Source organism: Acomys russatus, chromosome 16, assembly GCF_903995435.1.
Source record: "Acomys russatus chromosome 16, mAcoRus1.1, whole genome shotgun sequence".
NCBI lineage: Eukaryota > Metazoa > Chordata > Mammalia > Rodentia > Muridae > Acomys > Acomys russatus.
In genome coordinates, this window is record NC_067152.1 from 17,110,693 (window position 1) to 17,138,188 (window position 27,496).

At 45.6% G+C, this 27,496-nt stretch overlaps 1 protein-coding gene across 3 annotated transcripts in view; it reads right to left on the reverse strand.

The window, feature by feature from the left end:
* Positions 1–3,898: 3,898 nt before the first annotated feature.
* Hlf (HLF transcription factor, PAR bZIP family member) overlaps positions 3,899–27,496 on the reverse strand; it is a 55,174-nt gene continuing 31,576 nt past the window's right edge. For 2 of the 3 annotated variants that reach the window (XM_051158285.1, XM_051158287.1), the window contains exons 3-4: positions 9,104–9,324; positions 3,899–4,297 (exon numbers count right to left, since the gene is read on the reverse strand). In XM_051158285.1, coding sequence (XP_051014242.1) covers positions 4,079–4,297; positions 9,104–9,324 — 440 coding nt within the window. In that variant the 3' untranslated portion in view covers positions 3,899–4,078. The remainder of the gene's footprint in view (positions 4,298–9,103; positions 9,325–27,496) is intronic. The other variant, XM_051158286.1, reaches the window with a different exon arrangement.

Consider the following 27,496-nt stretch of genomic DNA (forward strand, 5'->3'; position numbering starts at 1 on the left):
GTGCTAAACAATTACAGATTCCCTGTCTCCACTTAAACATCCGTACACAAACGCACATTCCCCTGCTCACATCTTGGCATTGACTGTAGTTACTAAAAATTCAGTCCGTCAAGACCTATAAGTTTTGCTCTTTTGTTAATGACAGTGATTTTACCAAATACTTGGAGTTGAATTTGGCTTCACCAGGTGGATATATTCAGGAGCCCTTGGTAGGAAGCAAGTACATTCAGAGCCAGAGCAGAAGTGTCTACCTCAGGGAGGGCAGCACCTCAGCTCAGTCACCTGCAGGAAACTGAGCCCAGTGCTAAATCCTGGCCTGTGGAGACAGGCCACATACAGACAGCCCAGTCGGCCACTGCCTGAGGATCTCACTATTTAACTGAGACAACGGCTGAGTTTTTCTAAAAGGAGCAATAAGGACAGAAATAGATGAACTCTTAGAAAGATCAAAGTGTAACTTGTATTTTCCATGATGTTAGTTGCTTCACCCTTGGGCAGGAAAGAAAGTTGCCACCCATGACTCTCCCCAGATCTTCCAAACACAAGGCTGTAGCCATTTCAAAGATACCTTTAGGATTAATGTAAATTCCCACACTGAGCTAGTGGGTTAGAAGGAACCTCTGTGTTCAGTTATCTGGCTTCCCACTCACCCAGTGACTGAATCCCATCATGCCCTTCTCAAACGCAGGCTCCTTCTGCTTCAGTGGATGGTTCCTTAGGGGCCTCTTTTATTTAGAGGCGAAGGCCTAGCCCAGCCATGCCTGGAGTGGTTTGTGAATGGTTCAAAGCACCACTTCCTCTAGAGTTGGAGACTGTTGTTTATAGCCCTCCCTTTCCCTTAAGGTGTAGCTTCAGCAGAGAGATACATGGATTCCTTTTTTTTTTTTTTTTAACTTCCTTTGAAAACATAGTTGAAAAAAATGAGTTGACATGACCTAATAGGGAAGTGCTACGCTGCTCATTCCACGTTATGTATAAACGACCCAGCATGCTACAGCTTGGATGCATTTTTTTAGTGGTCAAATAATTTACTCATGGGAAGATGCCTACATTGAAATGGTAACAGTTGACAACAGGACATCCTAATGTCTGTGATCTGCGGCGATCATCTGATCCTGGGGCCTAGCTGCTCGGGACATTGGTTTGCCTCATCTAGTTAAGGTCCATGCACAGATAGAAGAAGTCGGCCTGGGGGAGGGGGGTTGATAATTAACTGTGGATAAGGCACCTGTGGAGATTCCAAAGCGTTGATTTGCTGTTGCTGTTTCGTTTTGTTTTTAGTGAGGTAGGTCTCTAGAACCTTTCCCGGCATACAAAATAGGAAGTTTTATTATGATCTGTTCTTATGTCTCCTGCAGAGAACATTTATGGTGTTAATTTGGTTAAAAACAATTCCAAGAAAGAGCAGGTATGTTTTTTTTTTTTTTCTGTCAGCTACTACTGGATGGCTCCGTGAATCTCGATGGTCCACGCTGCAACACTTCAACTCTTCTCTACTTAAGTTCAAATATATTCATTTTTGTTCTGATGAATACTGTCGCTGGACAGTTTGGAAACTACCCTTTTTAATCTTCAAAAAGACCAACTCTTTGTCATCCCACAGCTACTACTGAATCATCTCTTAGTTTTATGTTAGATTGTTGGGACTTTTTTTTTTTTTTATTAGTAATTTATTTGACAACTGTATTTTGAGTCTCACACTCTCTCTTCCCCACCATTACTTATGGCTTGGAACAAAACATGTACGTGGGATGAAATCCTACAGGTCTCATTTTCCAGAGCTGTGACACTAGACGGAGAACAACAGCTGACGAAATGAGAAGGCTATCACCGGATCTGCAGAGAACTCAGACACGGTGGAGGCAGGAGACTGGAAAACATCCACGGATGAAAGGGGATTTTAATCGAGCACAAAAATGTGCCTTTGAAGAAACAGCAGACTCTCTTGACATTACACAACTCAAGCGAAACAAAGGAACAGCCATCTTTAAAGTCGAAACGTCTATCAAATTATAAGCCATACACATAGCACCGAGGTCAACCTTACACTGCATGAGATGCACAGGCTGAAAGGGAACAAAACCATTTGGGGCCCTGGCAACAACATTCCGTTCCAGCGACTCAGAATTCTGAAGTGAACATTTATGTGGCAGATGCTTTTCCTAAAAAACACTGTATCATCCAATAAATATTTGACTAAAACCCATTTTGTGCTTTTGGGTGACGTTAACTGACTTCCTTCTGAGACCTGATAAGAAACGAGAAAGCGTTGGAGCAGGATTCGTCACAGCAAGCCTCAATATTGTCATAAAATTTTAATTTTAAGCAGAAAGCATGCTGATGTGTCAGTAATAGGTTTAAAATATTAAAGACTTCAAAACCCCCCAAAGCACTCCTCTGAACAGCATTGGTGAATATATATCTTTGCTATATAATTTTAAAACATGGAATAGTTTTCCTTTTTTTTCTCTTTTCTATATATAATATATGTCTTCCAAAATACATTGTCAGTATTTATATCTGAAAAATACTGTACAAAAAAGAACGTCCTATAATTACTCTGTATAAACATTAAACAATTTAATAATCTCTCCTTTTGGTCTATAGTAAACATTTAAATTGATTGGATAAACCACAGTTTGTGACAACACCATCCCCTTCTGAGATACACCAGTGTCTTTTACATTCATTTTTCAGAAGTCCACGTGATAGGCGCACATACGTTCAAAAGCAAACAGAGGAAACACAGGCTCCAGAATCATGAATTTCTGAGGCATTCAAAAAAAGGGCACCACGAGGGAGAAAGGGGCTTTACAAAACAACTTTCAAACTTAATTAACTGATTTCTAAAAACAGCAAAATGTCCTCCCAAAATATATATGTTACAAAAAAAAAAAAAAAAAAAAAACAAACCTGGATGAACTGAATCTTAAGTAAGTCAATCGTCTTGGATGTCAGGAAGGAAATGGAAAAGGGTAACTAGAAAAGTGGGAGGTGGGGGAAGGGGTCTGGGGAAGGGAGACAGCAAAACGAAGCACACCCATGGCAAAGGCTTCTCCAAGATGCATTTTTTTTTCTTTTTGGCTTATGTACTGATAAATTAATCCCTCATTCTTAGGCCTCCCATTGCCCTCTGCTTCCCTGTCCTGAGAATATTCTGGTCATGCGCAAATGCATTACTTTAATTTTGATTTTTAAAAGACAGTGAAATTCCTAGGTAGGGAGAATTTCCTACGTCCACTAGTTAATACTCAGGCAGCATGCTCTAGCGTACACTAGGATTATTGCTTTAGGTACAGACAGTGCAAAAACACACTCTGTGTTCTATAATGGTACTTACTTACTGGGGTTGGTAGAATGAAAAGGAAACTTAGTAGGTAGCAGTAAGTAAATATGGGATCTATAAATCTAAACAGCACTTTAGATTTGAAGACAATTATCACCAAAACTGAAATGAAAACGAGGAAGGGGGAGGAGAGAGAGGGGCCACCTATGAAGGAATTCAGCTGCAGTGTAGCGCTAGGGTATGCTACGCACCTCTTTAGCATGGTTAACTCGTGGTTGAAAGAGAAACAAGAGCTTATGTTCTTGATAACTGAGACCCAGCGTTTTACCAGGGCCCTGCTTCCTGAAGCCACGCAGACCCTGGCAAAGTAAGATCGCTGGAACATGAAGCAAGGCAGAGAGGGGCAGGAGTGGAGAAGGGACGGGGAGGAAACCCCACAGGGGTCTCCAGAGTCTAATAAAAACATGGCACCTTTCTTGTTCAGAACTAAAAGACAAGAGGACTATCTTTAAATGGCAAGTGTGAAGGAACACACACACACACACACACACACACGAATACCACTGACCACACATGGGACCATAAGCACGTGTATACACACACGCACACACACACACACACACACACGCACGCACGCACGCACGCACGCACACAGACGCACACCAAAATGAGTCAGTTGCGTTTATGCCTCTGGTAAAGTGCTGATGTCAGAAAGATTGGTTTGGGTGTGGTGCTACCAGACAGGAAACAAGCTGTCCATCTACTCAAAAGCCAGCCCACAAGAATGCCATCCTACAGGGGCCCGTGCCTGGCCTCGTACTTGGCAAGTATGTTCTTGCATTTGCCCAGCTCCTTCCTTAAATCAGCCACCTCCTGGCGGAGGGCCGAGTTCTCCTTCTCCAGGAACGAGGCCCGGATTGCGATCTGGTTCTCCTTCAGCCGCCGGGCATCACGGGAGCGCTTGGCCGCCATATTGTTCTTTCTGCGCCTCGCCCAGTACTTGTCATCCTGCTCATTAGTTACAGAAGGAAAAAGAAACAAGATATTAGGTTTCAGCTGCCCTGGGTGGCGGCCAGGGGTGGGCTGAGACACAAGCCTGGGTCTCTTAACTCCTGTCTCCTTCCTTTACAGCTTCTACATGTCTGAGGGTACGGTCTGCCAGCCATGGCTTCCTTCCTAGAGAAAACACCAACCTGTCAAAACAGGCTTTGCCCAACACAGTTGTGTGCCCAGCGAGGCAAAGCTCAGAGCTCAGCTCAAAGCTGAAGGCTCACCACACACCCTAAATTCCATTCCAATTTTCTTCACTCTCTTGGTTGAATGGGTTTTTTTTAACTTATTTTTTTCTTCTCCCCTGAATACACACGTGGCCTTCTCTGTGTTTGGACTGTGCTATTGGAAGGCAATAATTGCTAATATCTCTCAATAATACACATGCATCATTTGTGTTTTTAATTTGCTAACAGCACCCCCCTTTAAGAGAGGGTCTTTTTAAAATACAGTTTATGAATTTATTCATATTACATCTCAGTTGTTATCCCATCCCTTGTATTCTCCCATTCCTCCCTCCCTCCCATTTTCCCCTTACTCCCTTCCCCTATGACTGTGACTGAGGGGGACCTCTTAGGGTCTTACATGACCCAGGCTGGTCTTGAACTTACCATGAAGCCATAGCCACTTGAACTCTTGATCCTCCCGCCATTGCCTCCTTATCACCACCATGCCAAGTCTCCCCAAAATCTTTCTCAATGAATACACTGTCGATGTAGCAACCCCACCTTTATGATTACATCTAGCACTTTCCATATACATAGACAAAGGTGCAATTTTTTATTACAAAACTATTTACAAAAGCTAAAAATGAGAAAAACTAACCATCTATAGTAGAGTTTATGGTAACTAAATTATCATAAAGTCACACAAAGTGACACTCTACAGTTTTTAAAAATAAAGACCTGGGGTGGGGGGGGGTGGGGGGAACTGCAAAGATGTGTGTGACACACTGTGATGTGGGTAGAAACAATAGCAAGCCCCTGGAGAACACACATGTTTACCATAGTTTGATTAAAATTATACTTTACTAATAATGAGCAGCCCAGATGGATTTATAGTGGCCAATATAGGTGCCTCTATAAGAGAGACCAAAGCAGCAAGGCAACAGGCAGAGGGAGGATCTCCTACTCTTTTACTTTCTATCCTGAGCTACCAGAATATCACATAAGGGCCATGTCCACTTCAGTAATTGAAAACAGAAATTAAAAAATATATTAGCTTTCATTATTCAGTGTACTCCTATCAATGGCTAACATTTAAATAATGTATTCTAATTTCCTGTGTAACTGCTTACGGTATCTGGAATTCCCATATCTGCCTCCATCACTGCTCCCATTACCAAGAGAAAGGAAAGGGGATGGTGCCAAAAGGAATTTTCGCCAACTCCTTTTGTATCAACAACTTGCTACAGCGAATGTCTCTCTTTAGCAAAGCTGGTACTTAAGCTCATACCACCTAGAATAAGTGGGTGAGGCCAATCCCTCTCCTTCACGGGATGCCAAGAACAGTTGGCATTGAAGGGTGTCATTCACATGGGAGGGGTTCAAGGCTTTAAAAGAAGTTCAGGATAAGTGATCTGCCCCTATATCTGTCCATTATGCTCATCAGACAAGTACCTTGCGTATGAGGTGGAAAGTGTGTGAAGGTACTTCCTGTCTGCTGGTCACAAGATTGTCCTTTGTTCATAAAGTGCCTCTCGATTTCTATATACTTCATAGTGTTAGCAGGATGAAAAAAGTGATCCTCATAATAATAACAATTCTTCTTAGGGAGGAGCAATCCCTTTGAGGCATACCCAGGGGAGCAAGTGGGGACAGGTATACTATGGTTGTTGGTAGAATTTGGTGTTTGTGCTTCTCAAAGCTGGTGGGATGGGCAGAAAGGGAGACTGGCAGGTCCAGTGACATCACACGGGTGAGGGGAACCATAGGGACCTTCATAGCAGTGGAGCATCCAGCTTTGATGGAGGCCGTTTGTGTGACTTGGATGTCATCCTCCATTCCCGCCCCTTTGGAGTATCAGGAAGCCAACCACACTTGTCAGTCTGCCCAGGAGTGTGGTTTCCAAGAACATTCCAATGAAGGGCTGAGTCAGAACCAATCAGAACCTACACACAGGGGGACACGGGGGGAGGGGGGCAGGAGGTGAGGCTGTACATGAGAGCAAGCCCTCAGGGGGAAGTTGTAGAATGGGTTTGGTGCTCTGTGACAGTTCTGACCATGTCTTTGAGGACCAAGCAGTCACCAACTGACCTTAATGTAACCATCTCCTTCTTACTCAATTCTCTCCAGGAGGTTTTGCTCAGACCTCTTATGACTTGTAAAGTGCTTTTCCCGCACATGTGCAGTTGAGCTAGCTGACGTGTAGAATGGAGAATAAGACTCTTAAATAGGAGGGAAGGAAAGACCAGAGCTGTAAGAAAGGATGGAGAGGATGGGAGTGATTGAAGAAGGAATGCCCTGGCCTAGAAAGGCCAGCTTGCCTCCTTTCGTCGTTCTGATTGGAGACAGGGAGGCAGAATCTCCGGAGGGAATGATAGATCTGACACTGGATCGCCTGTTCCATCCTGTACCCTCCCATAGCTGATGCTATGCGACTACTCAGTGGGACCCACCGATCCCGCTCACTTCTAACAGACTTACCCTCCCCTCTTCTGTACAGACTAGGACTTCTATGAGAAATAGCACAGTGTCAATGTTGGCTCCCTTCAGCATCCCCTAAGCCTCTGAAAGAGATTTGTCAAGTGAACAAATGACCCTTACCTGTGGTAAGGAATACATGTGAATATGCATTATCAGTTAGGAACCCTGTATGACATCATTTAGTGCTCCTTCTGTGTGTATACTAACCAAAACGCCAGCTTCAGAGAAGAAACAGGCACTTGTGGGGAAGGCCACTCTTGGTATATTCGGTGCCACCCCATTAGTTTGCTTGTCTCCCACCCAGGCCAGCTCAGTCCTCTCTACTGAGAGGAGCGCCCCTCACAGCTCTTCTTTCTGCATCTCACAGCTCCAGACTTGTGCCTTGAGGTTTCACCTGCCATTTGAAACAAATCTCTAAGGGTACACTGAAGGGGAAGGCTCCTGCCAATTTCCTACCCGCCATGCAGAAAGGGCAGGCTTAGCCAGGACAGCAGTGATACATAGAATTCCAGCCCAGATGGTTCATCATGGCCTCTTTGCTGCCAAGAGTACATGGGCCATTAAATACGCTCACTCTTCAAGTACGCAAAATTGGAGACTCTGTGAAGGTCTGGCCAGAAGTTTAATCTACTACTCGGTAACATCCTGTCAAACCATTTCCAAGTCAAGAAGAGGCTCCGGCTGAATAGACTTCCTGGTTTAGGTAAAGGGATAAAACTCTGCAATACACAGGAATAGATTACTAAGAACTCAAGATCCCAGAGGGCATCCAACTGCAAGAAGGCACTTTACTCAGCTTGGACCTAATCCCACAGGCCCTTATAGTTCAACCATGGAGTCCCTGAGAAGGTTAGATTTTTCTGTTATTTTTCCCTGTAGACTTCTCTGGGTTGAATCCTAGGGTGACAGCTCTTCATTTGTTATTCCAGGGCCCCTTGTCTGGGCTAACATGCTACAGTGGCCTTTCTAGAACCCATCTTACTCTAAAAGTCGGGTTCACCTCAGTTCCCCTTTCTGCTTCTCCATAACCTCAACTGTAAAGTGATAACTTTGGATGTCAGCCCTGACCCTGCTCCGTTCTGTAGCAATTAAAGAGGTCTCGGGTGTGAGGATAAGAGCCATGCTTTAGGTCTCCTGGGTACATCTGCCTCCTGTGTTCTTTCTAGATACTAAATGGCAGAAAGTCTGTCCTACTTAGTTCACACAGCATCCCAGACTCTCATCTTCCTAGAGGGTGTCTCTATATGAAGCATATTCAGGTCTAGTTAGTGGGAATCAGACATTAGAAAAGAGCTAATAATGCTTGATCCTAATGCCTTGACTACATACAATCATTTGTTGTTCTCATGGTTGGAAAAAAATGCATACACAGAAAAAGTGCTATGAAATGGCTAACCAAATCGGGCTGCGCTGGCAGAATGTCAGGGATATTCGTTGTCCTAAAGTAAATGCATCAGAATAAACAGATGAATCTGTTTCCCCAGATGAATGATGTATCCCCTTCAATACGGTAGACAGAAGCTCCCAGACTTCAGTGCTTAGCTAATGTTGAGAGGGCCTTACATGACACACAAATAAAATCCACCGTCTCTGCCCACCACCTCTGACATGCCATGCTGGTCATCCAGAGCCAGCAAGACAGAGGAGGAAATTCAGACTTGTTTAGTACCCAAGGCCCTCTGGGAGATGGTAGAGTTCATTATCAACAAACAGTGGACACTGGAGGTAAGCCTCAGAGAACTGAGGTCCAGGCTATGTGCCCTTCTCAAATCATCTCCTCCTCCCCACCCCCTTTGCAACCTTGAAAGATTTGGGTTTGATACACGGGCCCATGGGATCATGGGATCCCTTATACAGGGGCCAGTTTGCTTCCGTTTGGGACTTCTTAACATCCCTCTAGCCTTTTACTTCTCCCTATGTCTGATCCATATCAAGACATGAAAGCATGTTTCAGAAAACCCCTAGGGAGGAAGTACAGTGCCAAGAACTCACGTGCCAACAAACAATCAGAACACAGGCCCCTCATTTCCGAGTGCACATGGGCTTCCTGGATTTACCCCTTTAGCTTCCCCCTAATCCCACTCTCCACCTGCCCACAGCCTCATTACCAGTTCCAACTTACCTTCAAATCATCGGGAATGAAGACTTTGCGAGCTTTCTTAATCATGGGCTGTGGCTTCAGTTCTTCTTCAGAGAACTTGCGTTTGCGAGGATCGAACATTTCCTGCCCCGGGATGCTGGAGAGGGCAAGGTCTGCCGGGTCCGGTTCATACCCGACTGGGACCTGGATGGTGTCAGGGTCAATGGGGCTTGGTGTATTGCGGTTTGCTGGCAACAGCTGGCCTGGAACAACACAGGAGTTTAGATTTGTATCAGCTCTAAGCCAACCCAGGTCAGAACCACTTAGTGATTCTCTAGGAGTGATGAGAGACTTTAACCAACTTATGTCTGACCCTACTGCCATCTGTCCTTCTTCATCTTAAGTGTATTTCCAAGAACACAGTAGGCAGAACATGAGTGACTCCTGTCTTATCAGGCAAAACAAAGAGAATGAAAAAAAAAAAGTTTAGAAAAATACACATACTTATTTCTCCTATCCCATGCATTGTGGTGGCTAGTTTTGTGTCAACTTGACACAAGCTACAATCATTTGGAAAGAGGAAACCTCAGCTGAGAAAATGCCTCTACCAGATTGGCCTAGGGAGGCCTGGCATGTGAAGTTTCAGAGGAAAGTTTTGAGTCCCTTAAAGACTATATTAAGACCATTTGATACTTTGAGTTTAAGACTCTGTGGTTTTGGGGGCTGGAGAGATGGCTCAGAGGTTAAGAGCACTGACTGCTCATCCAAAGGTCCTGAGTTCCATTCCCAGCACCACATGGTGGCTCACAACCATCTATAATGTGATCTGATGCCCTCTCCTGGCCTGCAGGTGTACATGCAGGCAGGACACTGTATATATAATAAAGAAATAAATAAATCTTAAAAGAATCTCTTGTTTTGGTCAACTGGGGTTGAAGAATCAGCTGTGACTAATAAGAGATCAAGATCTCAGAAGTGCAACCTTTGCTTTAGTGGGACAACTGATGCTGGCTACCTGGATCTGAGAAGTGTGTAATGACTAAGAAGAGGCGAGCATCACTGAGGTGAAATGTTCTGAGAAATGTTTCCTTGGCGTCAACATGGAAGGTGCGTTCTAGAGGTGGCCAAGGTTGATGGTGGCATGTGTAAGAGTCTCCCGGGATCCTGGTTTTGAAGGCATTGAAGGGGCCATGGAGTTTGGCACCATGTGAGGCCAGGTGAGGCTAAGAGTGAATATGTGGCCTCAGTCGAAGCAGAAGCCCCAGGACTGGAGGGTTCATGGAGACAAGCTGAGGCTTGGCACTCTGGCTAGATCAGAATTCTTAAGGAAAGGCCTTTTATGAAGGCACAGCAGAGTTTCAGTGTAGAACCCAGAATTATGGCGAGGTCGGTATCATGAGACAACCACCACGGTGTTTTGTCACAGCAATAGTAATTCTAAGATACACATGGCGCATCAACTACATGCCAGGCACGCTGAATGGTGTGATGGATAGAGTTTCCTGTGTTTCCCAGGTGAGTCACAGAGACGGACCATTAGCTAGTTAGGGTGGGGTGGAGTGGTATAGGATGGAAGTACGTCTCTGTGCATCCTGAGTGTAGGGAGCCATCCGGAACACAAAAGAGGTAAGGGAGCGATCCTGGCGAAGACATCTCGAGCAGCTGCATCTTGGGAGAGATAGGAACCGGCAAAAAGGCAGTCGAGGCACAACATTAACGCAGACATTCAGATATCAGTGAATGTGTGTGTTGTGTTGTCTGTGTACTTGTTGGGGAAGCATGTGCACGTGTGCATATGGGTGTACAAGATTGCACGTGGGGCAAGAGGTAGCTATGTTGGGTGTCATTTCTCAATCATTCTCCACCTTTTATTGTTCACGACGGTGTCTCTCATTGAACCCGAAACTCATAAATTTAGTTAGGCTGGCTGGCCATGAGTGTCAGGGTGTCACCTGTCTCCAAGCCTCTCGCCCTCTTGGGTTTTCACATGGGCTCCGGGGACCTAAATTTAGGTCCTAATGGTTTTGTGGCAGGCACTTTACCAACTGAGCCATCTCTCTAAGCCCTCGTTTGCTAACTGCTTCTGGGGATAGAGGCTAGCGCCCTGAGCAGTGGAGGCAAGTGCATTCTGTCTTATGTCCCCATGCTTCTAGTTTGTGTTTTTGAGTGACTACATATAGTTGTCGGTAGCTGGAGCCTGGAACCGAAGACAGAATAAGTTCAGGGAAAACTATAAACGATGTGGCTACGGGCAAGAGGGTTGCGGGACATAACAAACCAAACAGCTCTGGATGTCACAGGAGCCTTTCCGAGGAGAGACCTAACAGTGAGCTGCGAATAAGACTCTGGTATTCTAATGGGCTGAAGGGGCCCAGGTGGAGACAGGTCAGGCACAAGGCTGTTGTGACACACCACAAGCACGTTAGCAGTGGCTACACGGATGGCGAGAAGGGGCACGTTGTTAACAATCATTTAGCAGATCGGAAAGGGCATAATGGAGACAACCTAACTTCTACTTGGACCCTCTAGAGGCTCAGCCACTGTGGGCTGCGCAAACATCCGCGGAACAATGGGTGGATTGTGCCCCTTTGTCTAGCTGGTGAGACTGGACTTAATAACAGACCAAATGTTTATGCTGGGCATTCTGAATCTTAACTTCTGGTTTCATCTGAGTTTTACAATTGCTCCTTTCATGCCTGGAGAAGAAACGAGAGGATGCAGCTAGGCTGTGTTTGGCCCGGCTCTTCGTCTTCCCCTTTGCCAAAGGTTAGGGCCCCCCTTGTGTAGGAAGAAATCTTTAGGTTTCATTAAAAACCCAGCCCAGGGTGAAGCATGAAGCCCACTGCTTACACTGTAGTGAAACTGAAACCCTGCATGCCTGTTTCTGAAAGGGCCTGGAAGGGAGCTTGAACAAATAAATGGCCCAGATGACCTTCTAGGTCCCTTCTCCGTTTTGAGCTTCCTTTGTGTACTGCTTGCCAAGGAGGAAGAGATGGCCCCTGAGGCACTGGCAGATGATGCGCTTTTCTCATTAGCCAAGCCGCTGCACAGCTCCAGCTTCTAGGGACTGCTGAGCTCTGTGCTGGATGATGATAATACAATTTCATCTTGAGCCTCTTGACCTTGCCTTTAAAAGGAACTTCATTTCCATCACATAGGGATGCTACTTTTTTTTTTTTTTTATGAAGGAATCATCTTTGAACTTTAGAGCAGTACTACTGAATGTCCTATCACCACATGCCCGACCACTTAACCATTTTACAAAATTTGTTATACTCTACTGTGTTGTGGGGAGAGGGAGGGAGGGAGAAAGAGATGGGAGTGTGGGGAGGTGCCATCCATGTGAAAGTCAGAGGATAACTTGCAGGAGTCAGCTCTCTTCTTTCATCATGGGAGTCTTAGGGATGGATTAAATTTATGTTGTCACTGAACTCAGATGATCATTGTAAGGCTTGGTACCTTTATCTACCAAGCATCTTACCTATGTCTTTCCTTATTCTCTTGAGCCCTCTCCTTCTCCCTCCCTCCCCTCTCTCCCTCTCTCTCTCCTTCTCCCTTTCTTTTCATGTGTGTGTGTTTGTTTTACAGACAGGGTTTCTCTGTGTAGCTCTGGCTGTCCTGGAACTCACTCTATAGACCAGTCTGGCCTTGAACTCAGAGATGGCCCTGCCTCTGCCACCTAAGTGCTGGGATCAAAGGCGTGTCACCATGCCTGGCTTTGAATCATCTCTTAATGCTTTCCAAATAGATCTCTCCATTATTTCATCTCCCTCCTTCAGGCTTCAGAATTCTGTGTATTATGATATCTTAAATGTTTTTAAGATATCCAAATGTTTGAAGCTTTACACACAGAAGCTTGCATGTGTAAGCAGGCACATGTATACACACACACACACACACACACACACACACACACACACACACACAGAGCTTATTTATTGTTCTTTACATAACCACTTGTGTTACGGTATCTGTTTCCATGTTCAGCTTCGGGGAAGAGCATCCTCGGTTTTTGATTGGCCTTCTGAGACCCTGAACTCTGACAGGCACCCGTGATCATTCTAACAGTAATGTTTGCCATTCTATCTCTGTAGCCCTATCTCTCTCCAGGGAAGGGGTTTGGCTGGATGGCAAAAACTGAAAGTGGGCCTCAACACAAGTAAATGGCTGCCGAGGGGTCAAGCAGAAGATGGCCAAGGACAGGGAAACAAAACCGGGGCCCTCTTGTCATCCGTCTTTTCTGCTCCCCTCACCTCATTCTGAAGTTGTTTTCCCTGTCATCGGAAACTCCCGAGAGTCATTACGTCACAGGGAGAAAAAAGGCTTTAGCTATACTTACCTACCTTTTATGAATTTTCGTGTTTTTAACACAAGAATTGTTGACTTAAGAGCGCGGCGTTACATTTTACTTTTAAATTATCAAAAATGTTCACAGCAAATGTTCAAATGCAGACACATGTTGAGGAAGTGAACATAGCAGTTGCCATGACTCTTCTCTCCACAGCCCTCTCAAAGCTCCGCCCCCTCTCCCCCACCTCCCCCCACCCGGGAGATGAACACCTTACTATGAAGACATCATTCCTTGAGCTAGTATCACTTAAAACACTTCAAGGATTGGTATTGGGGATCAAACCCAGGGCTTCCAGTATGCGAGGCGAACACCCTACACCTGGACCACACTCCTACCCTGTTATACTGTGGCGTTTACACATAAGCAATATAACCCAAACAAGATTATATATCTTATGTTGCTTCTGTTTTTTTTTTTTTTTCTGAGACAGGGTTTCTCTGGGTAGCCTTGGCTGTCCTGGAGCCATTCTGTACACAAGGCTGGCCTCATAATTAATACAGATCCATCTGCCTCTGACTCCCAAGGGCTGGGATTAAAGATGTGCCATACCATGCCCAGCTCTTCTGTTGCTTTTAAAAATAGTTTTAAGACATAACGCTATTAATACAGATAGTAAACCTATGTGTGTATTGCTATGTAGGGAACAAACCAAGGGACTCTCTCATGTTAACGAAGTGTTGTCACCCGACCCCCAGCTCCATCCCAAGTCTATTTTGCTGTTAAAGGATCAAGGCTACCCCCACAGTTTGAATATAATAATTTATCCAATAACTCCCCAACTAGTGAGCTTTTTTTTTTTTTTTTTTTCCAGCAGGTTTTTTAAGTACAGGAGATCCCTAGCAATTAGGTTGCTCACACAAAGCCAAGTGTGATCAATGTACTTCCAACTTTTGCCCTAAAATGTTATCCTATTCATAATGCACAGACATAAAGGAGAGTCCAAGTTTCACCCAACTAGACATTTCTTGATAGAGTGCTGTCCGTCTGAGATGCACGAATAGCAGCACTAATTTTCATCTCTCTGGTTACTCGTCATGTTCATTGTCTCACATGACTATTGGGTGTTGGCTTCTTCTCTGTGCACCCTTCATGGTTTTATCCAGCCCCCAACAGATACGTCTAAAACACAGCTCCTGCAGCGAAAGCCCATGCGACACCCAGGCGTAGGCAGCAGAAAGACTGTGAGACCGAGGGAACCAGAATGTCTGCTATGAGATCAGCATGGTCTTCTATATACAACGGGGAAGATATGCTTATGAAATCTCCGCAGTGCAGTTGCTTAAAGAGAACCAACACAATGACACCACCCACTGACATGCCAGTGTCGATGACAGAGAAATCTTACAAGGTCCTACCTCTATATGAAGAGCTATAGGTAATTAATGGCTGCTGAGAGAGGAAGAACTGGGTCTTCTCTAGGAACAAGCCTCCAGCCGTTTGTCCAATCCAAAGTGGTCAGACTTAAGCACATGTACATAGGAACAATATTAAATAGGCTCAGCGGTATACGGATATACAGTTATGTATAATGCATATAACTATTTATAGTAATTATTTTATTATTATATAACATACTAATATATCACATGATTATATAATTATGTTATATAATATAAATTATATAAAATTATTATATATTATTAAATTATATATATACATATATAATTAAGTAAGAGGTCATGAATTAGAGAGGAAGTAGGTGGGCACAGGAGAAGTGGGAGGAGAAGGTGTAAAAATGACAATATAAACACAATATACATATATGAAATTCTCAAAAAGACTTAAAAGATAGCCAGGGATGGTGTTGCACGCCTTTAATCCTGGCACTTGGGAGGCAGAGGCAGGCAGATCTCTGTGAGTTTGAGGCCAACCTGGTCTACAAAGCGAGTCCAGCCAGCCAGGGTCCAGAGAAACCCTGTCTCAAAAACTAAAACAAACAAACAAAAACAAAACAAAAGACTTAAAAGATGAATTAAATTTTATTTATTAATTTAAAAATGCTTTTATTATGTTTTGTTAATTTTGTGAGGAGCCTGTGTCAATTGTTTGTGTGGGCTCATGTGTGCACATGAGCTGAGGTCAGAGGGCAACTTGTGGGAGTTGGTTCTTTGCTTCCACCATGTGGGTCTTGGGTTACAAACTCTGGTCATCAGACTTGGTGGCAAGTACTTTACTTGTGAGCTATCTCGCCAGCTCAGTGTTGATTCAGTTTTAAAATGTAAACTTTATTGACTATTGATTTAATCTCATCTGGTTTATATACAACAATTTTTCCCACACTGTTTATGATCTCATGGTTTTTCATTACTGAGATATTTTTCACCATAACTGTATATCTTACATATACACACAATATGCCCACATATCTGAATATAGCCCTGTACTTCTCTTCACTACAACTATACCTTGTGTAATTTTAGCTACCCAGATGTTTTCTTTTTCGTGTGCAACATAAAGAGGGTGCTAACAAATGATTTCCAAATGCCTGGCTCTACTGACTGATACTGGTAAGGCCGAACATTTGACAAGACAAGTTCTCTATCTCATTATTGTACTTTGTAGAAATGTGTCTGTGGTTGCTCCTATACACACGTCCTTTTAGGTGAATTTCAGAATGCCTTTGTTGAGTTTTACTTAAAATCTTCATTGAGAGTTTGGGTGAACATGGCAAGTGAGCCATACAGGAACAGTTATCCTTAACACGTTGAATATCCCGTTTTTCTTTTTGGAGGTCTTAAAAAAACATGTACTAATTCAGTTCTTACAGCAGCTTTCACTTTTCACATTTTTGCTACGTTATTAATTGCAACTGCTCTATAGCGGTTGTTACTGGTTCCCTATATTTCCTAACTGGTTTTTGCAGGGCTGTAGGAAGTAACTGGTTTTAAGATGCCAGGCTCATACCCAGTCACTTTCTCCCCATCCTGCTTCTAACAGTTTAAGCAAGTCTGATTTTTCTCAATGTTTTAGTAAATCACTTTATCATCCACTGCTAGGGCCAGCTACAGCTTGTTCCAAATGCGTGTAACTTCAGCTTCTTTCATTTGAAGAGTTTAATCTGCCTGCATCTGCAACAAGAGGTGGAGTGGGGTGAGACAGGTGATCCCGCTGTCCAGACGGCAATGGAAAATGCTATTAACGCCTCACACCATTAAGCTCAAGGAGGTCCCAGCCTCCCAGTTAGGGAGTCCCAACCTTGTTGCATCAGCAGCTGGTTTTTAAAATCATAAATAAGAACATTAAATTTCCTCAAGTGCCTCACCCTCTTTTTTTTTTTTTTTTAAATCAAGATAATTGTGTGGTTCTTTTCCTCCTGTATTTGCTATGTTTAAGCTTGATGTTTTCTTTAAGACTTAATTAAAATCCCGCGGGTTCCACCTGGCTATGTGGATTCTGCAGTCTGCTGGGCATTGTGTTCTGCTCCTACAGGCCTTGAGTTGACACTCCTTTCCAGAAAAGCCAAGGAGGTTTCTAGAAGAAAGGGTGGAGCAGAGGTCCTAAAGAAATCTGGGAAGAGATTCAAAGTCACCTTCAAACCCAAAGTTGGTCTCTGCATTGGTTAACCGCTCAGGCCTCCTTAAGCCTCTTCTTCCACAAGAATTTAGCAGCCTCTGTTCAATTAGCTGATTAGCTGGCAGGCATCGATGGGGACAGCAGCAATCTGTGTCCTTTCTGCTTGGGTCATTGTTTTGTCTTCTTGATTTATAGTTTCACCAAAGTAACAAATAGTTGTTTTATCTATTACTTAGTCCTCAAGGTCAGTGTGGCAGCCACAAGCCTTCTCATGGGCTCCTTAGTCAGGTGGGCAGGCATTAGATTTAAAGCAGCCTCGTGAAAAGAGACAGACAGCATCATCGCTCAGTGTCTGTCACTCAGGAGCACGAGCAGGCCGAGGGAAATCTGCTATCAAGGAAGGCTGAGAGAAGGGAGGGTCATGTGTACACTGGCCAAAGGGCTCCCCTTCCCTGTGATGGGTGAAAAACCTTCTGACCCAAAGCCTAGTCTCGGGTCTTTCACTCCTGCCTACTTCTCCTCTGCCCACCTTTAGTTTGAGATCTGTTTGCTTGTTGTCATCTGCTGGATCCTAGACGGTCAAATAACATCTTTTCTTCTCTTGGCGCCTCCCAGATCTCAGGAGAAAAATCACATTCAGGGTCCATAGCCTGCCTGCTTTAATATAAAACACCTCCGTTCCTAGAAATCCCTTTAGAATATGAGGGCCATTCCCTTCGAGAGCTATAATGGTATTTCAGGGTCAATAAGGAGAGTCTGTAATATGTACAGAGATTAAATTTAAAAACTTCTGAGTCTATCCTGAAGTTGTGAGTCTTCCCAGATTCTGAGCCTAGGTCAGCTGGTTTCTGCTCTGATGACTGACTCATGACAAGGGATGTTAATTCCTTTAACAAGGAGCCTGCACGTGCAGGTACGTTCCAGTGGCCCAAGGTCCCGCCCCTGCCCATGACTTTTCCAAGTGACGTTGCAATTTCATCAGGCACAATCTAATTCCAAGCCTCTCAAACCTGGGCTGGTCTCCTATCGTGGCCTGGCCAAGAGGATATGGGAAGAGTGCTTGGGTGTTTCTGCAGCTGAGCCTAAAGGCATTATGCAGGTTGCCATCTCTTTGTCAGCAGCATGTGTGTCATCACCTTAAACATGTCTGGCTGAGTCTGCTGGAAGATGGGGGGGGGGGGGGGCGGGCAGCACTGGAAAGGCTAGAGGGTCAGCTTGCTCACAAGCTCCCAGATGTGTGGGTCCAGCTAAGGTCAGAACAGCCACTGACTGACTCACGGCAACTGCAGGTGAGTGAACAGTAAAGAACAGTAAATCCTTCCCTGCGTATGTGCCTGTGTCTTTGTGGCTGGTTCGTGTGCTCATGGCAGCAGATGACTGAGCTGGGTTCTGCTCTTCCAGGAACTGAGCTACCTACCGCACATGGGGATCTTTACAGTCCTGTTCACATTAAGCCAGGAGTTAAGGAGCTAACGTTGAAGTGTGAAGTGAGACACACTTAAATTCTTCCTAATTCCAGTTCTAACCACCTGCTCATTACACATCAGGACAACTGGGAGTAGAAGAACAAAAAAAATTGGGGAAAGGAATGATTGCTCTCTCTCTCTCTCTCTCTCTCTCTCTCTCTCTCTCTCTCTCTCTCTCTCTCTCTCTCTCTCTCTTTTCTCTCTCTCTCTCTCTCTCTCTCTCTCTCTCTCTCACACACACACACACACACACACACACACACACACACAGAGAGAGAGAGAGAGACAGAGACAGAGAGAGAGAGACAGAGAGAGATACAGAGACATAGACACAAACACAGAGAGACACATCATACAAAGACACAGAGACACACGGAGAGAGAGAGACAGACAGAAAGAGTTGGAAAGAGACAGAGATGTTTTTATGGTATCTTTTCTTTCTAAGTTTTGGTTTCCTTTTTTTATGAAAGGAGATCAGAGTGTTGGTCACACAGCCAGGGAGAGAACCATGGGAAAATGAGTAAGACAATGTACACGGGTTCCGCACAGCACCTAGAAAGAACTCAGTGAGTGGTCTATATATAACCACAAATGTAAACTATAAACGCTATGACCCCAGAGACTGACTCACGCACGGGGTCGTCCCGACTTCTAGGCCAGCACTGTCCCTTCCTTGAACTACTGCAACCCTTGTCCTCTTAACTATTCCCTCTCCTTCCATCCTTGCTGAACCGTGTAATCCAGTTGCCAGAGGCCATTCTGCAAGCAGACACCCAGGAAGTCACCTCTAGTATCGAAGCTTCCAGAATCATTCCACTGTCACATGTGACAACACGGAAGACTCCTCTCCCACCCTAGCTCTTCCTCTTCACTTGTACATCCATGTGTCCACTCGCTGCCTCAGGCTTGGGTGTTTGGTATTGTCATCACCTACGATGTCCTGGCTCTGCACCGCCTGCCTGGTTCTTGCATGACTTTGGTTCCAGCTCCAGTCCTCTGATGTGCTTTGGCCCCACCCATGGCCCATCTAATCCCTTTGGGTTCCCTCTTAGTGCTCATCTTCGGCCACATTATTATTATTATTATTATTATTATTATTATTATTATTATTATTATTTTATTGTTATTATTATTATTATTATTATTATTATTATAGCATTCGAACAGGGACTACTTTTTCTCATTTTTGCTTTCAAATTGCGCTAAGGGGCACCTTTACTTTTAAAAATCTTAAAAATAAAGACTTCTTTGTTGTTGTTTTGTTTTGTTTTTCAAGACAGCGTTTCTCTGTTTAGCCTTGGCTGGGCTGGAGAGATGGCTCAGGCATTAAAGGTTAAAGGCTAGGCTTGCAACCAAAAATATAAGACTTTTTTTTTTCGAGACAGGGTTTCTCTGTGTAGCCTTGGCTGTCCAGGACTCACTTTGTAGACCAGGCTGGCCATGAACTCACAGTGATCCGCCTGCCTCTGCCTCCTGAGTGCTGGGATTAAAGGCATGCGCCACCACCGCCTGGCTAAGATTATTATTTTTTTTAGTGGGCATGTTTTCTTGGATACCTGTGTTACAAGAAGCTTGCTAAATGTTGCTGAGGGAAGACCACTCAAGGAGCTGGAGAGTTAAAAGAGGGGGAAAGAAAGGGGCCAAAGGAGATGTCAAGAAGTGAGATGGAGGAAAAAACTAAAGAAGGGACACAGGAGTGAATGAAAGAAGAGATGTACAATAAATAAAGAGAGGGTACGGAAGGGAAGAAAGGTGTTCAAAGGCAAGGGAAGGAAGAAAAGAAAAAGGCAGAGATTAAAAAATGGATTACCCTGGAGCTGGAGAGATGACTTTCTGGGTGAGAATGCCTGCTGCAGAGGCACAGAGATGATTTCAGATCCCAGCATTTAAGGCACAACAACAAAGCGGGGGCCATGGACCTGCATATGCCGTAAGCACCACCCTGAGGGGAGCAGAGACAGACCGATCCTTGGGCCTTGCTGTCCTCCAGCCTACCTCAGGAGAATGAGCCCAGAGTAATACAGCAGGCCATTTAACCTCTGCTGGTCTTCACATACATATAAACCACAGGCTGTGTGTGTGTGTGTGTGTGTGTGTGTGTGTGTGTGTGTGTGTGTGTGATGAGAGATCCTGAGTGCATTCTGTACTTGTGTGTTGGAGGCCTAACTCTCCTTGGTTTGTTGTCCTGTTAGTGTGATGTTCCCATCTCAGGTGTGTGTGTGTATGTGTGTGTGTGTGTCTGTATGTACACATACATTAATATATTAACATGTATATATTCATATATGTACACACACACTCACACAAACACTATTCTTCAAGACATTCTCAGTTGTGGTGCCAGAAAGTAGTCGTTCTCAAAGACTGCAGAATAAATACAAAGGAAGTCCCCGGTGAAGATGCCTTTGATCTCCAGGCTCTTACCCGACACCTCTGTTCACCGAGTAGCAGGCTGTCAGCAGAAATGATGGTACGTAGTAACTCTGCAGGGCCACCTGAGCGCCCGCATGAAGACAGCGGGAAGGGAGCCCGTCTGTTCCGCCTAGTGTTGAAGATGGATGCAGTGTCCTGGGGGCAAGCAGGTGGCTTCCCTCCCGTGAGTGTCACTGTGAACAACCTCGGGGTAACCAGGTGGAACCCTTGCCTTGTCAGGCTGTTCAGAGAGATTACCTCGTCTGTTTAATCCTCGAGTTAACTCTCTGAGGGTGGAATTACTCTCTTCTCCTCAATCTCCAGATGTGGAAACAAAGGACTCAAACGCAGAGGGGCAAACGCAGCTCTGGAATGCGGCATCGCTTGCCAGGCGTGGACCGATAACAAAGTCAGAGTCACCTTTTCTTCCTCCTCACCCTGCAACAGGCAGCTGTGCATGGTGGGGCAGCCCTGCGTGGTGACTGGGGACCCTCCAAACAGAGCTGGCTAGAAATCTTACAAACAGAACTGCATTGAATGACCAGCCCGCCCTGCTCGGGGGACACTGTCTCTTGTCTTACAGAAGTAAAAGAGAAAGGCCGTAGTGATGAGACCATTTACAGTGAGTCACTCGAGGTAGCCGGGACTCAGCCACTAGCCAGCCAGACCCTAAGTGCATGCTTTCTCCTTTACTTCATCCTGCCTTGCATCAGGGGCAGAGGGACAAAGGGAGACCTCTTCAGATCTCCACATGTCAAAACTCAACAGGTGCCTAGACAAGAGGTGGTAATCTAAAGAAGTACAGCCTTGTGCCATACACAAAAGCCCCAGCAAAGTTAGCTCTCTACCCCTGTTCTTCCCCCCCCCCCCCCTCTGCCCCACCCCATGCCATTGCTTCATCTCCTCCTTGCTCTAGTTCCAGAACAGGGAGCTGGTACAGAGAGCAGGAGCAGGCGCACATTTGACAAGACAACCACTGACACACAGGGACAGCACACTTGTCACTGCGGTCCCTCACATGCCAGCATATGTAAGGAACCGCTGTTTAGGGCAGACACTTCTCCTGAGGAGACGGGGTTCCTTAAAGGGCATCGAATATATCTTGTGTATATAGACAAGAAGCCGGGTTCCAGATCATTTCGTGGGGAAGGCATATCTTATATCAATATTCCTTATGGTTAGCATGTGACAAGTAATGTTTGCTGTGGGTAGAACATGCTGCTGAGACTCTCATTCCTTGCCTGGGACCCCTTCTCTGGGAACTATCCTACAGGAGGGAACATTGATCATGAAAAATGCAGACAGATCTCGGCTTTCCACCAAAGGAATTCTGAGGCTTGGGGCAAGTCACTGTCCTATCCCCTTACCTGAAAAGTAGGGGGACAGACAATGATGCTCGCCTCACCACAGGAAACACAGTAAGAGAGAAGGCCCTGGGTAGGTGTGGAGCCTGGACCTCTCTCCTGCTCCTTGGCTCCTATTTCCTCTAGCCCTAGCTTTGCTGAGCCTGCTCGACACCACCAAGTGTGACCCTGTGCCCAGGACAAGCACTTTGCCCTGGGGCGGTGTACCAGTACTCAAAGTGGCCCTGACTTGACTCTGCAGCTTCTAACTTGGCAGGAGCTTGGCCTGGAGGATTAGTGAGGCTTCTCATTCCAAGGGTGTTTGTCATCAGGCCTCTTGCCAGAGCTGTCAGCAAAATCTGCCTTCTTGAACCCACTGAGTGGTGGGACCAGAGCTCGTAACCACAGCCTGGCAGAAGCCAGTTGGGTGAGGAGGGAACAGATGTTTCATCTAGAGGTCAGAGTATGTGTGGCCCTAGACCTCCCCATTTTTGTTGTTGTTGTTGTTGTTGTTGTTGTTCTCAAGGGGAGGACAACACAGCACCCTCTACCTGCTCTTCCCTCAGCTGAGAACCTCACCCAGACCTGGGTAGGGAGTCACAGAGGGCCAGAGGCCATTATATATAGCTCTGTGGCTTCTCTATAGCTGTAATAGCACACCAGGAGGCCACAAATGAACTCTCAGTGCCAACAGTACTGAGCACCAACCAGCGTGAGGTCCATTTGGGATCTTGCAACTCAGAATCCTCATAAGTGGATACAGATGCCATGGATGGGAAAGGTAGATACAGATGCCATGGATTAGAAAGGTGGATACAGATTCCATGGATGGTAAAGGTGGATACAGATGCCATGGATGGGAAAAGTGGATATGGATGCCATGGATGGGAAAGGTGGATACAGATGCCATGGATTAGAAAGGTGGATACAGATGCCATGGATGGTAAAGGTGGATACAGATGCCATGGATGGGAAAAGTGGATACAGATGCCATGGATTAGAAAGGTGGATACAGATGCCATGGATGGTAAAGGTGGATACAGATGCCATGGATTAGAAAGGTGGATACAGATGTCATGGATGGGAAAGGTGGATACAGATGCCATAGATGGGAAAGGTGGATACAGATGCCATGGATTAGAAAGGTGGATACAGATGTCATGGATGGGAAAGGTGGATACAGATGCCATAGATGGGAAAGGTGGATACAGATGCCATGGATTAGAAAGGTGGATATAGATGCCATAGATTAGAAAGGTGGATACAGACGCTGTGGATGGGAAAGGTGGATACAGATGCCGTGGATGTGATGGGAAACAGGAAACCTTGCTCTCCCTGCCCCTCTCCTACACCCATTTCCTGTCCCACCCTCCACTCCAATATTTGGAACTTTATAGAAATGGGGGTAGTTTCCCAGTTTGTTTTGCACTTGTTAATAACTGGGGGGTAGGGCTACATCCTGAGGGAATGAAAGATAAAGTCAGATGGTCAATTGTTCAAACTCAGCAAACTGGCATTATACCAGTCTCCCTGAAAGGGAGCAGCAGGATCTCTCTTCCCAAGGCTGCTGCAGCCACAAAGGTATAATAAAGAATCGCCGGTCCAGACTGCCTTTCAATCGCACATAATAAAGGACAAGCCAAAGGGTCCAGTGGAGTTGGGAGAATGGAGAGACTACAGGCGACCCACTGGAGAGCCTCCTGCGATATGCAAGGTGACGATGGCTATCAGTGCCACCATATCTCCACAAAGGACGAACATCTCTCTCAGCAGGAACATCTAGACCTCCTTGGGCATCTGCTGCCCACCTACCACCTCATTCTGCCCATCCTGCCAACCTTGTGAAGTGAGTAGGACTAAACGGGTAGATTTTACTGGTAGAGAAATTGAGTCTGCAAGCAATCTACCTGACTCCCCCTAGGACGGGCGACCTCCTTATCGAGCCGGGAAATGAACTGTCCCATACCTGCAGTCTATTTTCAGAAAGCGCCTCTTCCCGTTTTCAGCGGCAATACCCACCACTGGCATCAGCACTGCCTAAGTCCCTGGAGACTCTTTAATTGCTGGAGTTGGTGGAAATGTGCAGGCCTAGTCATTTGAAACCGGCAGTTTACAAAGTGCTGCCAGTTTTCCTCTGGGCTACGTGCAGATTTTTGGGTTGGATTTAGAAGGGGTCAATGAGGCAGAAGAGCAAAAGAAGAGACAGTGTTTGCTCCCACCCACTCTGAACCTAGGACGGAAGCAAATAAAGGGCCCGTGCTCTCCACAATGACAACCTTGCCCCCTTCTGACCCCTGGCCCAAATTAAACAAAATGGAGGAAGAAAAGCAGGATTGTTTGAGAAAAAAAATCAACTCCTGGATAACATGAATAGCATTCAGGTGTGTCCATGGTGTCTCGGAGAGAGCCACACATTTCCTTCTGTGCGAGGCTCCGAGTTTGGCACCCACAAGTGAACGTACTTCCCCCAAATCCCCTTGCCTTGGCTCCAGACCAAGTGTTCTCTGCAACTCGTCTGCACTGAAGTTCACACAGAGTGCTAAGTGAGCTTTGGACTGCCCGTCAGTCTGTCCACTCCCACTGTCACCTCAGCCTGGATGTGTTCAGGCCCAGCTCCCCTCCAGCCGCCCTATTGACCTTCACCCTTCCTGCCGGCCTCCTCGTGCCTAGAATCTGACTATTTCTCAATGCCGTCTGGATTTAAACTTTAACCATCTACCCTTAGGCAGAATGGAGAAACGAGCCATGGTCTGGACTCCAGAGACTCTCGCTCAGTGATGGGAACTTCGGGGCAACTCCCTGAGCCTCTTCAATGTGCACTCCCATGAAACAATGCGATAAAAGACTGGGAGTTTAGACAAGGCTCCTTCTAAGTCTCGTAATAAACAGGGAGTCCCGAGTGCTTTCTCTTTTGTGTTCCAGACCTCTCTCATGTTCATACTAGGTCTTTCAGCCACATGCTATCCCATCCATCAACAGAGCCACCAGCTCACTCTCTTCAGGACACCTTCACCATGATCAAAAGCAGCCCCTCCTTTTCCAGTGCCTCTCGGTCCCAGATGACCTCCATGGTAAGGCATATCACCCCTGCCCTGTAAAATTTGCCCAAGCCAAACTGCTAAACCACTCACATCTTTCCACCTCCCTTTGTTCTACCACCTAGCAAGCCCCATCCCCGCCCTCCGTCTACCCTTGACTATGACAAATTTACTAGATGTTAGGTAGAACGGATCTCTCTCGCAATACGGTCTATGCCATTTTGCACTTAACATATGCCAGTCCGGAGTTTGTATGATATTAAGTAACCCTTGACTTCTAAGTGAGTACGAGTTCTTAAATTTGATCATAAATCTTTCCAGGCAAGACCATAGTCATGACTCATACAGGAGAGTGACAAAGGCTTGCTGCTAAATGTGTGTGTGTGTGTGTGTGTGTGTGTGTGTGTGTGTGTGTGTGTATGTGTTTGCTTTTAAAACATTTTTAGGTGCCTACTGCGGCCTGGGTTCTGAGAACATAAAAAGGAAATCTACACTTTCGGAGCATGCAGTCTGGATGTGGAGACTGGTAAGTACAGGGATGATTAGAATACGGCGGGCTTAAGCCATGGAAAGAGCTTTGTCCAAAGAGCCAAAGGTTGCAGTTGAAAGGTTGATTGTTAATCTACCTCTTTGGAGGGAGTACAGGACATTCGGAAACACTTTTCAAAGGGAGCTGGCATCTATTCTAGGCCAAGTTTGGAAGCTGGCCAGAAAGTAAAGAGATGAAGATCAAAAGAAAGGGAACAGAAAGACACAGAAGCCGTATGCCAGTGAGGGAACAACTGGAGTTGAGCGGCAAGGAGTATGTACTGAGAGCAAAGACTGGTTAGAGATGTTCAGATTTTACCATCCAGGAAGTGGGGGCCAGCTGGGGACAGCGGAGCAAGAGCATCACATGCACGGTTCTTTTCTGGAAGATGAATGTGGCTAGTGCATGGAGGCGGGGTTAGCAGAGGATAAGAAGGAGTGAGGGTTCAGCCACACCAGGGCTGAGCATTCATTACTGATGCGGGGTAAGTATTGAGTTTTAGCCAGCTGGATGGGAAGAGGAGAGGGAGAAGGAGATGTTAGTGTGGACACCTGGACAGGAGGTGCTATCGACCTTGACAGGGGGAATAGGCCAAGTGAACTACAAGCAGAGGGAGAGGCAATGCCTTGTGGCCCCATATGCCCACATACCCCTGGTGGAGAAACATCAAAGACATGGATTTCAGTTTTGCAGGTAGATTTAGACTCCTGAAGAGTGATGCTAACCAGTTACAGATGTGCTTATCTTGAGGCCTCTCAGGGAGAGAACACACAGCCACAGGAAAGCCCAAGAAAAGTTCCTGAGGAAGGAACACTGACCCTTTTAGGATCAAGCAGAAGGGGAGCCTCGGTGAGGTGTGCTTAGAAAAGGCTACCAGCTTTTCAACAAAACAGAAATGGGCGTGACCAAAGACAGATCCTCCTGACTACCAATGAGCAGCCGGCATGCCTCCTAACCAAGCGGCTACAATATCATTGCCATTAAAATCAATTAAGAGGCGGTGCAAGCTGAGTGTGGAGGTGCACACCCACCCGTAACCCAGCACTGGGAAGTGGAGACAAGAGGGTGGGGAGTTCAAGGCCAGTCTGGGCTAGTAGCCAGATTTTAACTCAAAACAACTAAGCCAACCAAACAACCAGGAAAAAAAAAAAAAAAAAACAAAAAACTTAAACAGATTAAGCACTTTGCAGAGGCTTAAATGGAGAATTGAAAGAGGCCATATTCAAAACTAAGGCTGACCAAAAAACCGCCCTTTCTTTCTACACGTCCACTCCCTCACACGCAAGCCCATCCAAGATATCACTGACACCAACAGCTACTGTCAGACTGTTTCCTTCAAGCAGCACTCACATGGCTCCTGCATGAGGCACGGATACTGGGGCTCTCACATGTGTCTTGTGATGTTAGGTGTCTGTGCTTCTGAGGGAAAATGCGGAGAGGTGCCCATAAGAGCCTCTTCACAGGCTGAAAAACTGAGTTTGATAAAGGTACTCCCCTTTACTGTCTGTTAAGCCTGTGTCCTCAGAGTCCCATTCACCTTTTTATGTGTTTTTATATAGCTCCAGTGATGCCAGAGAGAAATGGCAAGTGAAATGCCCGTAGCACCACCCTCTATGGTCTACTATGAGGGACTGCCCTGGGGCTGTGAAAACACTACGGGATAGAGGCCGTTCTCCCCTCTATCTATTTGTTATTGGTGATTCTGATAGATTATGAAACCTGATTGTTGCTAGGTGCTGGGAGACTCCATGGGGGAAGGTACGCTTAATGAGAAATTTAGATC